This window comes from Coturnix japonica, chromosome 5, assembly GCF_001577835.2.
Source record: "Coturnix japonica isolate 7356 chromosome 5, Coturnix japonica 2.1, whole genome shotgun sequence".
Taxonomy (NCBI): Eukaryota; Metazoa; Chordata; class Aves; order Galliformes; family Phasianidae; genus Coturnix; species Coturnix japonica.
Window position 1 is genome coordinate 9,832,756 of NC_029520.1, and position 16,740 is coordinate 9,849,495.

Here is a 16,740-nt window from a genome sequence, read left to right on the forward strand (position 1 = left end):
GAAACAACACCAATAACCTCCACCAGCACCAGCACCCTCTCGCCGACCCCCACTCTCATCTCTTCCACCAGCTCACCTTCCACCACGCACCACGTTACCGCCTGCACACCTGAACTCTGCTCCTGGACGGACTGGTTTGACGTTGACTTCCCCTCCTCGGGGACAAGCCAGGGAGACTTCGAAACCTACCAGCACATCCGCGCTGCCGGGAAGGAAGTCTGTCGACAGCCAAAACAAATTGAGTGCCAGGCCGAGGACTACCCCGAGATTTCCATCGAACAAGTCGGACAGGTTGTGCAGTGTGACGTCCACTACGGACTGGTGTGCAAGAACCAGGACCAGCACGGCAGTTTTAAGATGTGCCTCAACTACAGGATCCGTGTCCTCTGCTGCCGGCCTAACCCCGAATGCGTACAGACCATTACTCCTACCACCAGTCCCACCACCACCACCTTCTCCACAGGAACCTCTTCCACTACACCCTTCATCACCGTCACAGGTTCTTCAACTTCCAGCAGCTACAGCACTATTACCTCTTTATCAACACCATGTTACTGTAAAATTGGAAACAACATTTATTCTCCTGGTGAGTGATAGTATTTTTTTCTCTTTACATATATCTTTTTTTTTCCTATGTTTTAAAATATTTTTTTTCAAAGTTATTTTTATATTTATTTTTTTAATTACACACCTTTTTTTTTTTTTCATATTACCTTTGAATTTGACATACGAATGTCAATTGGATTTTTACTTACCTCTCTCCCTTTTAGAGCTACTGTTGTAATCTTTAGATATAATCGCCTGAGCCTTATTTTTGAGTGTTTAATAATAATGATTAAATTCTGAATAAAAAGATCTGTGACAGATATTATAAACTAAACAACTGATTACCAATCAAATTTCTCATTACCATCTTATATGTATCATAACAGTGTATTTGAAAAAAACATTTCGTTCACTATATTTGAAATCAGAACACTCAGAAATGTAATGCTTTGTTAAGTTTTAAATAATTTTCTTTTCTCTCTGTTTTTGAATTTTTTTCCCCCCCTTCTTCAGGTCAACTGATTTATAGCACGATGGATAGTGATGGATGTACATTTTATGCTAGATGTAGTGAAACATGTACAGTTGTACGCTATACTGGAGACTGTAATTTTACTAGTCCAGTAACCACTACATCCACTCAGATGCCTACCGTAACAACATCACACCCAATTCTTCCTCCAGGTTGTGTTTCTGCTACGCACCCTCCCCTTCAGGTATGTCATTTCTCTGTTATGATTTTTGAAATAACATCAGTGTTAGTTTTATACTAGAAAGGTATAGAAAAGGAACAGTTGCCTATCTTATATATTTTGCTTGTCAGAATAACTCTTGCTGCCTGTCAATATATGACATAAATTTTCTATGTGTCTTCTTTCAATTTTTTATTTTATTTTTTATTTTTTTTTTAATTAAGAAAGAAAAATGCAGTGATTTTTTTTTTTTTTATGATTCCACTGCTGGTTAAACATACTTTTTAATGCACTGCATTGTGTATGTAACAAACCTTCCTTCTCAATGAAATAGAAAAGCAAGTTTTCTTGTGCTTTTTGTCTCTTCACTGAACAGAAAAATTAAAGCTAGTATAGAGGCTTACTCATCTCATAACAATACTAGTAAAATTCATACCTGTTTGCAAATAATTGTGACAGCAATTTCTGTTCATTTTGCAGCCTGGCCAGAGATTCAAATTATCCAACTGTACAGAACTCATCTGTGAGGGAAACAACAAAGTTGTAGTAAATCAAACAGTGTGTCCACCTATAAAAGAAATTACCTGTGCAAACAAATATCCAGCAGTATTGGTACCTGATGAAAATGGATGTTGTTACCACTATGAGTGTCAATGTAAGTGTAAATTAAGGAATTACATTTTTGAAAATAAGCAAAAGTTTGCACAGAATATAAGGAAATTATATTTTCCTAAGGTTGAATTTGAAATTGTAGTATATTCTTCTACATTTACTTTCGTGTTAACATAAATATTTTCTCTATGCCAGGTGTGTGCAGTGGATGGGGTGATCCTCATTATATTACTTTTGATGGAACCTACTACACTTTCCTTGAAAACTGCACTTATGTTCTGGTGAAACAGATTGTGCCTAAATATGACAACTTCCGTGTTCACATTGAAAATTACTACTGTGATTCAAAAGATGGACTTTCCTGTCCTAAATCCATTATTATTTACTACAAATCTGCAACAGTGAAGCTGACCCGTGAACTCCTGGATGGTGTGATGACTAATGTGGTAAAAAAAAATTATTTTTACTTCTCTGCTATTGAAAAAGAGAAATAAGGTCCACAGGCCTTATGGTTTTTCACTTGAAATACAGTTTATTAGAATATCAGATTATAAAGGTGACAAGAGCATTGTATGTTGCTACTGCTATCAAACAGGAGTTGGATATGATGCACGAGAATACAAAGTTATGCATGATTATGAAGATTAGAAAATACATTATTTTAACCAATCAGACAGAAGCAGAAGCTTATTCTGAAGTTGTGTTTTGTTTTTTAAACTCTTCATTCAGATGTACTTCAACAATAAGATTGTCCAACCAGGCTTTCACAAAGATGGCATTTATTTCTCCACGCTTGGTATCAACATGATTGTAGAAATACCAGAGATTGGTGCAACCATCACCTTCAGTGGGCTGATTTTTTCTGTGAAACTTCCGTACAGCAAATTTGGCAACAACACTGAAGGACAATGTGGTAAGACAGATGCACTTATCATATTTTGCCCACCCTCCATGGCTATCATTACCCACTCTGGCTATGCAAGATCATGACATGCACATATACTTTGAACTGTTTTCTGATGTCAGGTTTGGGTTTTGGATTTTGATTGTTTTTTTTCATAAACTAAATTAAAACTCATAAGACCGTAAAGAATCCTTGTGAAGTAGAGAATTATACATTTCACGAGCACATCACATCTAAATTTAGTATCAGCACACTAATGTACTGCGCATCGTGGATGTGGCATACGAAGCTAACATAACTTGTCTCTGTTATCTTCCAGGAACATGTACGAATAACAAAAGAGATGAATGTCGCTTGCCGAGTGGTAAGATCATTTCTTCATGTCCCCAAATGGCTCATCACTGGCTTGTTGGTAACGACACATCATGCACTGGAGTACCACCACTACCAGTAACCACACCTCCTGCAAGGCCACAGTGTCCCGTTCCTGAACTCTGCAAGCTTATCAAGAGCAAGTAAGAAAAAAACCCCAAACAACCAGAATCAAGTTGCTCTTTATATATAGAAATGTCTCAGCATTTTATGAAATGGTATGAACTACAGTCCTATAAGGGATTACTGCTGAAAGTATCAGCCCAATGTAAGGATATATACAATAAAAGGCCTTTGATAAAGAAACTGGTCATCTTAAAGGACTTGCATTGCTAAGATAGCTGAGCAAGAAGTGAAATTAGAAAATGAGAGAGATAGCAAGCACTAAAGTCCATACACCTTGGGCTGTTACCATATCGTTTCTGTTATCTTTTTCCCTCCCTGCCTTCCAGGGCACACTTACTCACTCTTTGTCACGCTATTAAGATAAGGATGAAACTTTACGTGTGAAGTGATCCCTTAGTTCTGAAGGGAAAGAATCTGGTTACCAACCAGAATAAAAGAACAGACAGAAACATCTCAGCCAAAACAGTCCCTCGCTTTCTAAATTTTATGTAAATTAGGGAATTCCAAAACCAAACCAAACCAGAACAAATAAAAAACAACAAAAAACAGTACCAACAAAGGCTGTTTCCTGAAATATTTCTTACACTTGTGTGAACTCTAGCAGAGGTTTTTTTTCAGCTGTGTCATTTATAAAGACCTTCATCTGCATGTTTGCTGTAGCGTCTAGTAAATTACCGGCTATTCTGTCCTAGGTTTCTGTTTCTCAGGTACTTGTAGCATTCTTTCTTCATCTACCTGATGCAATTGCCTTCTACAAGAAATTTCTAGTGTCAGATTGATGAAATATTGTGTACACTTACGCAAACATTGTAACCACGAGAGTCTTTAGGAAAAAAAAAAAAAAAATAGAGCTTCAAATTTCTAAATATTTCCATTTCTGAATCTATCTCCCACAGTAGTGGCCGCTCATATAGCTAACTCTCTTTCTCATAATACACTCCTCTTGAAGCAGAGAGTAACATGCCATTAATTGGGAAAATGCCACACGTGATCAGATTTTATATAATGACCAGTTTTTTTCTGGTTACTTTTCTGTCTGTAGAGTTTTTGCAGATTGCCATGACGTGATACCGCCAGAACCGTTTTTCAAAGGATGTGTTTTTGATGGATGTCGTATAACTGATGAATCCATGCAGTGTTCCAGTTTAGAGATATATGCTACAGAGTGTGCTGCAAGAGGTGTCTGCATTGACTGGAGAGGAATGACAAACAATACCTGCCGTAAGTACTGCAGAACTCAAAATGTCTGAGTACACCAGCAGCAGTAAGGATTTTATTGAGAAAGGATATCTTGCATCTTACACTTGACTATAGCGTTTTACCTACAAAAATACAGAAATGTCCTTACTGTCATAAACCACAGATGTAGGCAGTAAAGACAGGGTCACTTTTGCCATAAAAATACCTACTATCAGTTTTTGATCATTTTCCATCTTTTGTCATACAGCATACAGTTGTCCAGCAAACATGGTATACAAGCCATGTGGGTCCATTAATCCTGCTACCTGCAGCCAAAGGTATGTAAAGACCAAACAAATGCTTGTCTTTTTTTTTTTCCTAGTGTTTTTAGCTTCCCATTTTCCTTACAAAACTGAACTATTTCATAATTAAATCTCATGAATTTTCATAGTTTATTCAAATTTCATAGATATTGGTCACTGCTACGAATACAAACATCCTGTTCCATTCAGCAAAATACAAATTCATTTGTCTCCCTTGTATCTGACACAATGACTCTCTTTACACACCTGTCTCTCCAGCTTCACTGCAAAAATATGGTACTCAAATACACATATATAAACATATATTTCTCTCACTCCAGCCTTGTTGACCATCCCGGCTATGGAGTAACCGAAGGCTGTTTCTGTCCTGAAGGAAAGACGCTCCTGAGTGAAGACAGCAACATTTGTGTCTCTGAATGCTGTAAGTACTCTATAACTAGTTTGGGCAATGGAGGTCTGTATTGTTAAAGAGGAGACCTGATTAACAATGACAGGAGACTTGCCATCTTTTACATACTCAGATTGCAGGCAAATCAACTTATTTGAGTTCCTTTAGTCTCCCCATCTAAAAACAGAATAATAAAAAAAACCCTAGTTTTTCCCCATCTTTCTTACTTAAATGAGACTGGGCAAGATAGAAGAATTCTATCATTTCATATGAACTAGTCTGTATGTTCATTTTCTTGCTATATTTATGTTCACGGTGTTTTTATTTGAAGCTGCACAAACTTACTCCTCCTGTCAGGTGTCAGTAGTATAAATCTCCATTATTATTTTTTTTCCAGCTTGCAGAGAACCAAACGGAGTATCCAGATGGGTGAGTATCAATGTAATTTATCAAATACATGCAGCTGAAGCAAGAGGACATTCGTTTTTTGCGTTTCACAAAAGCAAATGAACGTCCTCAGAACCTTTAGTGGCCTCTAGGATCTTCTCCTAATTTGTTTCACTTTAAGGGTTTATTAATAAATCTAAAAATACTAAGACCATGAAAAGGTTGACGTAATTAGCTATCACTGTATTTACGAATAAAACAATTAGAAGAAAAATTAGAAGAAAAAAAGATTATTTATTTTTCTTTTTCTATAGCCAGGAGAAAAATGGACACAAAATTGCCAGGAATGCATCTGTGACAAATTTACTCTCAGAGTGCACTGCACAAAACACGAATGTCCTCTGCCACAGCAAGTGTCTTGTTCTGAACCAGGATACATGCCTGTTCAGACACAGATACCAGAAGATCCATGCTGTACCAGGACTGAGTGCTGTAAGTACTGTCTCAGTTCTTCATTGTGCATAATACACTATATTTGTTTTGGGAAATTACAACAGTAATTTATTTATTTTTTTAATTATATAGTTTGCATTGATCTCATAACATTTTTCTCCTTCATACTGCTTCTTAGAGCCTTGTTGCAAAGCATCTACTGGATGCTTGAAGAGAAAACATTTAAAGAAGAATTGATTTTACACTCGTAGACAAAGGAATGAAATCTGTAATTTCATGTTCAAAAGGAAAAAAAGAAAACCTGTAACACTGCCACCACCTAAAACAATAATGAACAGCTATTCAATACCTCTTATTTTTCAAAGACCAGCATACACATTTTATCTAATCTTAATGTATCTCTTGAACTTTAGAAAATCTTCAATAGAGTGTCTGAAACTCATACAGCCATCAGATTTTCTGATTAGCTGATATGCCTTTTCAAGCAATCATCACTCTATTCTTCTCTTGCTTTGTTTTGCAAAGGTTATAGAAAAGCTCTTTCGCTTTAAAATTAGAGGGGAAAATATACTGAAATAGTTATTAAACTAACTGGCTTTTACCTACAAAACTATATTTGCCTCACTGGAAAACTTCTGAAGTTCATGCAAAACAAAATTGCTAATTTAAAATTTCACGATTTGCTGCCTTCTATTACATTACACAGACTGCAACACGAGCCTCTGCCCTAAGGTCACACACCAATGCTTAGAGGGACAGGAAGTAATTACAGTAGCACAGCCTGGAAAATGCTGCCCTACCTTTGAATGCAGTAAGTACTGTGCAACTTTTTCAATGTGTTACTCAGAGCTACGAATACAAAATCCTTAAAAGAAAAAAGATGTAATTAATCAGTGTGGTCACATTGGGCCAACAAAGTAGCAATTTTTTCACATACTTCTGCTTCTTCAGTTTTATACCTTGGTGACACTATCTTTCTTCCTTCTTTCCAGGACACGGCTGTGTAGTCAATGAAACCTACTATGCAGTAAGTACACAGGGTAACTCAGTATAAAAATACAACTTTACATTAGATTCACAATGAAACATTATTGAGACCCTTATTATAGAGCCTATTTTGCGAAAAAGATATTAAATGAGGTTAGCATATCTGCACCCTTCCTACATGCAGAAGTATTATCTGCTCACCTTTCACATTAGCATAATCTCCTTTCACAGCGAGAAGCAGCATGCACATAGCCAACAACAGAAACTCAGAAATTCTGCTTAAATTAAACAGCCAAAATTGAATTTAAGGATAGCTTAGCCTACAGATAGTTCAGCCTTGAATTGTCTGTGATGTACATACACATACTAACTTGCTATGGCTAATAATGATCTTCTATTTTTCCCTAGCCTGGAACTGTGATCCCATCAGGCCCCTGTGAAAGCTGCACCTGCTCCAGATCCCTTTATTCAAGCCGTCAGAAGTTTGCTGTCAAGTGCCAGCCTGTTATCTGTGACACCCACTGTCCAGTGGTGAGTGTCATTTTGCAGTCAGTAATGCCTATCCTGCTCAGTTCAAAAAATCTGTCGCTTAAGCTCGGTGTCTTGACTCAACAATATTCCCTCTCTGTTTCTTTCAAAATAGGGTTACAGGTACACAAAGGAACCTGGAAAGTGCTGTGGCACATGCAAACCTGTGGCCTGCATAGTGGTCATGGAAGACAACACTACACACGTGCTTAAGGTAACTAGCCCTTCTGCAGCTCGCTTTTGGTCAACTCTGCTTGCCTTTTAATTCTTTCCTTTCCTTGCCTCTACCACTTCTACTTGCAGTGTCTTTCCACATATTAGAATACTGCTTATTTAGATGGGGAAGGATTATCTCACATGGCTTGAACAGAACCTTGAGTCACAAGGCTAAATGAGGCTTCTGGAGCCAACTGTGATACTGAACAATGGCTTTTAGAAGTTGAAATAGAAAAATATATGAAAGCAATGCCATCTTGTTTGCCTTCAGCTAGAAAACATAGCATCAATTTTGCTCAGTTTTGTCTTTCTATGTGTGGAGGCAGTTTCTGCTCCAAATATCCAATCTCAAGTTAACTGTGAACTCAAGAACAGGATGAGTTGGTGAAATCACCTGGAATTCTGCCATGTACCTCAATAGGATTAGGGCACATCATAAATTCTGACACAAATCCACTGAAACACAAATCAGTCTTCACTTATCCCACGCATGCCAAAAACCACAACCATAGCCACCTAAAATCACAGCATCTTCACTTAATTAATTAAAATTAATTAATTAAAATTAAATTAATTAATTAATTAAAAAGACAGTAGGATAATTATACGATAAGCAACTACCAGCTGCAATTCAAGGACATAATTCAGAATAAGCACTCTGCAGTGCGCAGCAATGATAGAACATCAGCTGTTTGGGTATTTTTGCTTCGCTTTCATGCAAGAAGCTTTTTATTCACCTTTATTTAATTTACCTGCTTTCAGGTTGGAAAATTCTGGAGCCCACCTGGTAATAACTGTACAACTTACACATGTGAAAAATACAACGGCCAGTTCATTACAGTCATCTCAAAGAAAAGCTGTCCTGCCTTCAACCCTGATCTCTGTGAACCTGTAAGTACTTGTCTACCAGCAATCACATTGGTTTGAAAAGATCGCAGCGATCTGCACCAGCAATAGAAAGATCATGGTGCCCTAGGACCATACCTAGCAGGACCATCACACAGGATGTAACTCTGATTTTATCCCCTCTGAAACAGTCCCCCATCAAATTTAACTTGAAAAAAAAAAATAAAATCAAAATTAAAAATGGCAATATATCCTCTCTGAGGAAAGAAGATAGCACAGGGTACCAGAGAAAAGGGCACAGTATAATGCTTCACATTCCTAAAAGTACCAGGTGTTTAGGAACAAGAATATTACCAGAAAAAATAATGGAATTTTTTTTCCTAAATTATTCAGACTTATAATTTCATTTTTGGAAATCAATCATTTAGAAAGTGAAGGAAAACAAGCTACTTCCGTTTACTTAACACACCTCAAGACAGATCAGAACCAGGACCAGACATCTGGAGAGTCAGTAGTTCATTAACTGTGTTACACTGTCTGACATAACCCTTAATCTACACTGCAATTCAAGTCCCTTCAATATATGCTTCCAAAAAAGTCTTAGTAAATACTACAGCAGTACTTACATGCCTTTAATATTTAGATCTGCTTGAAATTAGATTCCATGCCAATACAAAGAACTTTCTGGCACCACAGAACCCTACAAGGCAGGGAAAGTCTCTGCTTTATCATGCATATTTGAAACCTGAGTTATCTTTTTCTTTTTTCTCTACTAAAGGACAACATCAGGCTATCAGATGATGGCTGCTGTAGAGTGTGCTCAATCCCACCATCAGGTAAGCAATGGTAATTTTGGGTTTAAGCACAACATGTGCCTTGTTAGCTGTATTAGTCCAACTTGCATGGCAAGAGACCAAGACAGAAGAGGTGAAAACAGAACAGAACACTTAGGGCCTTTGAAAACACAGATATGGTGTACTTTCCTACCCCACACTGTTCAATATTAGCCTTTAGTGAAATAGAGAGTACTGTGTCTATTCTGCAACTTCTACAGACACATTCTCTTTAAGGATGAAAGTGAAGCTGGTCCTGGGATGTGCTTTGAACAGTTGCCACAGCACTGCTCTATATTTTTGCATCCTGCACACCAATGCAGCATAAGAGGAATCTTCCATTCAGTGCTAAGACAAGTAGCAAGATCTATCATTTAGCCATATGCAATTAAAACAGAAACACACTGTGACATAATTTCCTATTTCAGCTCTATCCACCTCAGTTTTCAGCTAAGGATTGTCTATCATATACAGGTGCCTATCTATATGCACATATTTTAACCTATTTTCTCTTGGTTTGTGGCGACATCAGGTTGCAAGAAGTACAACACCACTACTGTCATCAAATACCGTGGATGTGTTTCTGCACCTGTCGAGATGACATACTGTGAAGGCAGCTGTGATGCTTACTCAAAGTAAGTGGTGTAAAAGATAACTATAGTCTCCTGTCTTCTATTTGTTACGATAGTGGCAGAAAACAAATTGCTAGTAATTTTGTACAATGTCTAACACTCATCAAGCCATCAACTGTTCCCATTAGGTTAACCAGATTTTTTAACAGACATGGTGCTACATTAGCTTAATTACCTCAAGACTAACCAGGTCTTAATAGACTGTTAAGTGACTGGTCCCAAGTTTTGATCTTGCCTATGTAAAAGGTTGCTTCATACCAGTCTCTCTCACTTTGGACTGGCTTGATAAGTTATCTGGATTAGTTTTTTCACTTTTCTTTTGTCTTAATGAATCATAGAATTATAGAATGGTTTGAGCTTTAAAATGATCTAGTTCTAAACCCCCTCCCATGAGAAGGGATGTCTGCCACTAGATCAGGACAAAGGCTTACCCATTTTTACAATGAAGAACAAATTCTGTGTCACTAAACTACTGGAAGAATAATAATGTTAAGACAAATTACCACATGTAAACACACAACTTCTAGTTATATTTAGCAATGTGTGAAAGAGGCAGTGGTATTTCTCACGTCATTTCTGAATATTTCTCTTTCATTGGTTTTGAAAACAGGTACTCTCAAGAAGCAAACATGATGGAACACAAATGCTCATGCTGTCAGGAAATCCAGACTAGTGTAAGAAAGGTGACTTTGACATGCAGTGATGGAACCAGTCTTGACCACTCGTACACCTATGTGGACCAATGCAGCTGTGTGGGTGCTGAATGTGTTCCCCAAGACACTGTCAACCAACAACAGCAAACAGGCAACATATGAGATGAAGCCCTCTCAAGAAAAAGGGAATGCCTAAAATTAAAACTAAAGAGAAGCCAAATGAGTTGAATATAGATGAAAATAAACATTTGAAAAAATTGTCAAAAGCAGCTAATATTTTTGACGAGCAGATTATATTTTCTGCATACAATCTCAATATGTCTGTCCACACTATTTCAGCTTTCCTTACCATTATATCTCATACTGTTTTTCATGACTTTTATTTACACCTTGAGGGGTACAGTATAAGATCATTTTTCTATTTCTGGTTACTTTGTCTTATGAGAAGTGCTAAACCGCAAGACTGAGATCACACAAAGTCTTTGATTAGAATGACATTCTACTGTGCCTCTAGGCTTTCCTTTGGTGGCACAACATAAACTGCAATGGTGCGGAGTAAACATTACTCTGTAGGAAATCAAGTTTTGCTGGTCATTACATTCTGCAACTACTTGACAATATCTAAGATTTCCATTGATATACTGAACTATTACAGAACATTTTAATTTCAGTTCATTAAGACAGATCAAAAGCTAAAGTCCAAGAAAAAGAAAACTGTACCTCTCTTTTTCTATCTTTTTTGCATTACGGAAAACTTAGATTGCAAAAAGCCGTATCTTCTCAAAGCCACAAAATTCAATGATATAGACAATTTTTAGGGCATTTCCCTATCTATTAACAGGAGAAAGAAAAGAAAGAAGAAAGAAGGAAAGAAAAAAAAGAAAGAGAACAGAAGATACTATAACGATAAGCTGCTGCATCTACTCTTTGTTTACATAACATCATCAGCATAGTAACTGCATGAAAATTTGGAATTTTTTTTCTTTGTGGTGAACTGTTTACAGAAGAAGTATATACATATATATATATATAAATATTGCCAATGGGGCATATGAAGGACTTTTGTAAACAAAAGTAATAATAATATTATATGTAAATTCTTTCCTAGAAAGCTTTTAAAAAGTTGTACTGTTGCTATTTATTTTGTTTTTTGGAGAACTGATTTATTGGGCCATTTCTTTCAGGATTAATGTTACCCCATTTGTTAGTCTTAGTCATATTATCTGGGTGTGGTATATTTTCTTCTTCCGTTTTGTTTTGGAATGTTGTTTTATTTTTGTTCTTTATGAAAAAAGTAATGATGATTAATAAATTTTAAGCATTTTACTACATGGCTCCTCAGTCTTTTCTCTGAAACACTCCCTGCTGGCCCTATAAAATATTTGCTTCCCACTCTACCACAGCCTTCTTTGAATAGCTCCACAGAATGGCTGAAGTGGGAAGCTCTCTTGAGCTGCTGACAATCACAGAATCACAAGGTTGGAAAGGACCTATAAGATCATCTTGTCCAACCATCATCCCTCCACCATACCTACAGAAGACTCCTAAACCATATCTCCTAGCTCCCTATCCAGACGCTAATATATTATGCATTAGGCACAATACCATGCCTAATACAGCCAAGAATACCAGCTGCCTTCTTAGCAACAAAGGCACACTGCTGAGTCGTTCAACTTGGTACCTACCAAGACTCCTACGTCCTTTTCTCCAGAGCTGCTTTCTAGTTGAGCAGCTAATATGTCCTTGTGCCTGGGGTTCTCCATCCCAAGGTGCAGAACTCTGAAATTCTCCTTGTTGAGCTTCATAAGATTATTGTGAAGCTGGAAGACTGCACAAGTCAGCCACTTCCCCGAGTTTCATGTCAGCTGTGACACACTTCTGACCTCCAGATACAAGTCAATACAGACTGTAGTACCTAACTCCCTACAGAGCTTTTATACTGCTTTGAATGAGGAAAATAAAAAAAAAAAAGCAGATTCTGAAAGTGTTCCAAGTATATCCCTTTTGATGCCATCAGTAAGTGAGATTTCAGTAAGCAACCATGTTTTGGGTCCTCCAAATCCATTAAGCTTCCCAATGCAGCACTACTCATGCATCTGTGACCAATTTGGTGAGTAACAAATTCTCTGAACTTCCCTCCCAGGTAAACTGGGAAATGATTCTTCTCCTCTTCATTCTGCAGATGGGAAAAGCTAAAGTCTATGTAGTATAAAAACTGAAAAAAAGAAAAAGAAGCAAAGGAAGGGGCAGACCCGTGTCCTGGTGTGAAGAAGCAAGTAGGCAAGGAAACAAGGAGGGGAACCTTAAGCAAAGGTAAACTATGAAGGCATGCAGAATCTGTAGCTGAGGACACACTGGAATCCCTGCCTTGAAGAAAGAAAGAGCAGTCTCACATACACAGTTCCAGTGATGAGAAAGATAAAATGGGGGCTATAAACCAAGGAGAAAGAGAACAGGTCACAACATGCTTTGTGCATGAAAGAGCAACTGGAGTTCCCAGAGCAGCATTAAACAATACATGGAGTAGATGAAAAATTAATTGCCACTAGTGTTTCAGGCTCCCTAAATTTACCTTTACATAAGAGCTACTTTTGTTCTGAGACACTACTGACACAGAATGGATAGTAGATCCAAATTAAATAACTCCATTCTAAAAACTGGGATAAACCATAGATAAATTTTAAAGTCAATAAAAAATTAGGTGATCGACTTGGTAGCCCTTTATTGACATAGGTCAGAATACTGCGCAGCTCACATTGATTGGCATTACTGCAGACAATCAACGTGCATTATACAAACACTAACACTAGAGGGCTCTATGCTCACAATTTACAAAGACCAAGCAAAGAGGAGCTGGTTCAAAAGGGTTTCTTCGAAAGCACTTTGAAACAAGCAAGGTAACAACTATTGCCTTGGTTTCCAGTCATTATGATAAACTTTGCTCTTTATTATTTCACGAGTCTATGGGCATTCATTCTAAACATCATAACAAAATTTACTTATATATCACATTTCCTGCCCCATTCAGGATTTTTGTAGCTTAACTACTGCATGACCAGATTATTTTCTTCTCCCTTTTCTGTGCACCACTTAAAAACTCAGCAGTGTAAACTACCAATCGCTAAGAACAACTTTTCAATTACACTTTGCAATAATGAATAATATACGAAATTAAGAATCTGTTCAGATTCACCACCTTGGAGTCCCATCTAAAATAATTTGAGTATTAAAGCACACGAACTTCCCTAGTATCCAACCTAAATCTTCCCTCCTTCAACTTAAAACCATTTCCCCTTGTCCTGCTGTTATCGACCCTTTCAAACAGTTGACTCCCCTCCTGTTTATAGGATCCCTTTAGGTAACGAAAGGCTACAATGAGGTCACCCCACAGCCTTCTTTTCTCCAGGCTGAACAAGCCCAGCTCCCTCAAGGAAGTCCTTCCACAGTTCTGGAAAACTAAAATCATCATAGTCACTTGAATCACATCCTGGAAAAGTGAGGAAACTTCTACTCTTGCTCCTTCAGAGACCAACCAAAAAAAGACAGGTAGCAAAGAGAATATAATAAAACGTGCATGATCTGACAGACTGCCCAATCATATTAAATATACAGACTCTGTTGTGCAAGGTGTTGGCCAAATCTTTGTTTATAATGAAATTACTGTAAGCTTTCTTGTAATAAAACCGCACCATAGATTTAAATCATCAGTCAGAGACTTACCTGGCAACAAGGAAGACATCAGCTGATCAAAAGACCATGTGAGCTTCTCTAACCTGTCCTCTGTTCAGCTCAACGTGTGCTGCAGAACAGATCAAGTCTGCTGAACTCCCGCCAAAATTCACAACACTTAAAAGCTGTTCTGGCTCAGTGAAGCCATTTCTGCACACCTGAAACAGAAATTCACACAAAACAGCCATCATAAACCAGACAGCCAACAAACGTAGCCTGCATCTTGAGACACAGAGAACCATATGATGGTTGGAGCTGGAAGGGACCCTTAGTGGCCATCTGGTCCAAATTTGCTACAACGAATAGGGACCACTACACCAGATCTAGTGCTCAGAGCTCCATCCAGCCTGACCTTAGGTGCCTCAGAACCCAGCCAGCATTGCACTGCTGTGGATATAGCAGCAGGATGACCATTTACCTCACAGTAAAATACAAAATAAACATACACACTATGACCAATCTCTGAGACTAACAGAAAACTACAGAGACGCTTTCCTCACACAAAACTTAGTCCCACCCGCCATTAAACAACAACGAACCAAACCCCTGAATACCTATTTTTGCAGAGCTGAGAGAAAGTTGAGTGTCCTCTAACAAGTACCGAGAAACACAGCACGTGAATCCCACATGGCCGCAGCCGCGTGCTCCGCCATTATACGGACACAGCGCCGCCAAGCGGCACAACAGGGTCTTGGGGATGTTCTCGGGTCCCTGCCGATCCGTCACGGGCATCGAGCCTGGCCGGGACCCTGGGCACGGTGTGTGCATAAAAGGAACTTGTCACCATGCCTGCAAGCGACTGTGCAGCTCTCCTCTCCACCGACGGCGCTGTGGTGTGAGCTGGCAGGTGCGCTCTGTCTCAGCGCGTGTCTCTGGGGCGGAGGGGTGGCAGGCAGCTCGTGCCTTGCAGCTCGTGCCTGCAGCAGTCGTTCCTCAGTTGTTCTCACTGCTGAGAATCTTGTGCCTCGTACAAATTAACTCAGGTACTCTGACTGCAAAACTGGTGGCTATCAAGGTCAGTGGGTACCTTGCAAGGAATCAGCGGAATGTTTGGCATCTTAGTAAAACAGCAGTTCTGTCCTTTCTTATATTTCTCGAGGCTATGATTTTTCCTGTTATTTGTTCTTTGTTTTATTCTTAATATCCATTGTGTCATGCAGCTTAATGCATATTTCAATGGGTGATTATATTGCATTCCCTATGTTACATGATATGGCAACTGACTGTTTCATTCTTTTTAATGACATGTCTATGTTCTCTTTAAGTTCCTAAATAGATATTTTAAGCATGTTATCCTTAAAAATGTATTTTAAAATAAAACCATATGCTTTCACTTTTCTGAACAATCTGAAGCCATGCTTCTGGTCCCCTATAAAAATTACTAGCTCCTTTCACATCCACATAGGAAGTTTCACAGCAGCACATGAGATTTATATATCAACCAGCCATTATATAGAAAGTGTATCTTGTCAAAGTTAAGCTTCCATACCGTACAATAGCAAAAGGAGTGTTTTATGTGACTCTGCAGATTATTTTGCTCCATTCTCCATACAATTTGTTTGTAATGTGGGATGTGACTCAGGTATTTCAGCTGTGTTAGGCGGTCTGCTCTGAGCTGCATGTATGTGAACTCTCACATTAAGAATACTTCATGTGCTTAGTGCGTAAGAATGTCAAAAGGGGAAAGGATCTACAGGGAAGGAATGCATTTGTTGTTCCTAAATCAACCAGTTTCTTTGCTCCTGCTTTCAATAATCACTCAGGAGCTGTTCTTCCTTCTCTGAAATCTGTGTGGTCTTTTAAGGTTATAGGTAGCATAACATAAGATTTGTAAGTGGAAATAATGTGTTAAAAGTTTACACGGTTCAAATTAGAAAATAATAAGCAAATGTTTCAGTGCACAAACACTTGTATCGTTGACACTTGAAGAAAAGTCATGCGATGTTTTAGCAATGTGTTGTTATAAATAAATGAAGTTTTGCTGCTTCTGTGCCACTAGAGACACTCTAAGCTATTTGCACTGTTGCTGTAAAATAGATAAGCTAATAAATGTAAAAGGGAACTTGTTGGAGTCATTCTCACTAGCTGTACTGTTGCAGTGGTATTTTTTAGTTTCCAGTAAAGCATACATTTACACATCACTGCATTGCACATAACACACATATGCAACAACCATGTAGACAAATTGTGAGCATTCAGCATTTTACCTGTAAACACTCTCTGGTAATGCTCCTATCTCTTGAGGGACTGTTTCTAGCAGAAAGGATTGGTCCCTCTGATATTAACGCTGCGGCAACTGGGGCGGTGGTGGTTACTTATTTCACTGGAACCTGT

The 16,740-nt window shown here is 38.2% G+C and overlaps 1 protein-coding gene across 1 annotated transcript in view; it reads left to right on the top strand.

The window, feature by feature from the left end:
* LOC107314528 (mucin-5AC) overlaps positions 1-12,003 on the top strand; it is a 36,549-nt gene extending 24,546 nt beyond the window's left edge. The window contains exons 32-50 of the mRNA XM_015863822.2: positions 5-586; positions 1,060-1,262; positions 1,719-1,893; positions 2,046-2,296; positions 2,580-2,763; positions 3,074-3,269; positions 4,295-4,473; positions 4,700-4,769; positions 5,075-5,175; positions 5,540-5,571; positions 5,844-6,021; positions 6,689-6,793; positions 6,975-7,009; positions 7,378-7,500; positions 7,613-7,711; positions 8,476-8,604; positions 9,338-9,395; positions 9,925-10,027; positions 10,635-12,003. Of these exons, the coding sequence (XP_015719308.1) occupies positions 5-586; positions 1,060-1,262; positions 1,719-1,893; positions 2,046-2,296; positions 2,580-2,763; positions 3,074-3,269; positions 4,295-4,473; positions 4,700-4,769; positions 5,075-5,175; positions 5,540-5,571; positions 5,844-6,021; positions 6,689-6,793; positions 6,975-7,009; positions 7,378-7,500; positions 7,613-7,711; positions 8,476-8,604; positions 9,338-9,395; positions 9,925-10,027; positions 10,635-10,839 (3,008 nt within the window). The 3' untranslated portion in view covers positions 10,840-12,003. The remainder of the gene's footprint in view (positions 1-4; positions 587-1,059; positions 1,263-1,718; positions 1,894-2,045; positions 2,297-2,579; positions 2,764-3,073; positions 3,270-4,294; positions 4,474-4,699; positions 4,770-5,074; positions 5,176-5,539; positions 5,572-5,843; positions 6,022-6,688; positions 6,794-6,974; positions 7,010-7,377; positions 7,501-7,612; positions 7,712-8,475; positions 8,605-9,337; positions 9,396-9,924; positions 10,028-10,634) is intronic.
* Positions 12,004-16,740: the final 4,737 nt, after the last annotated feature.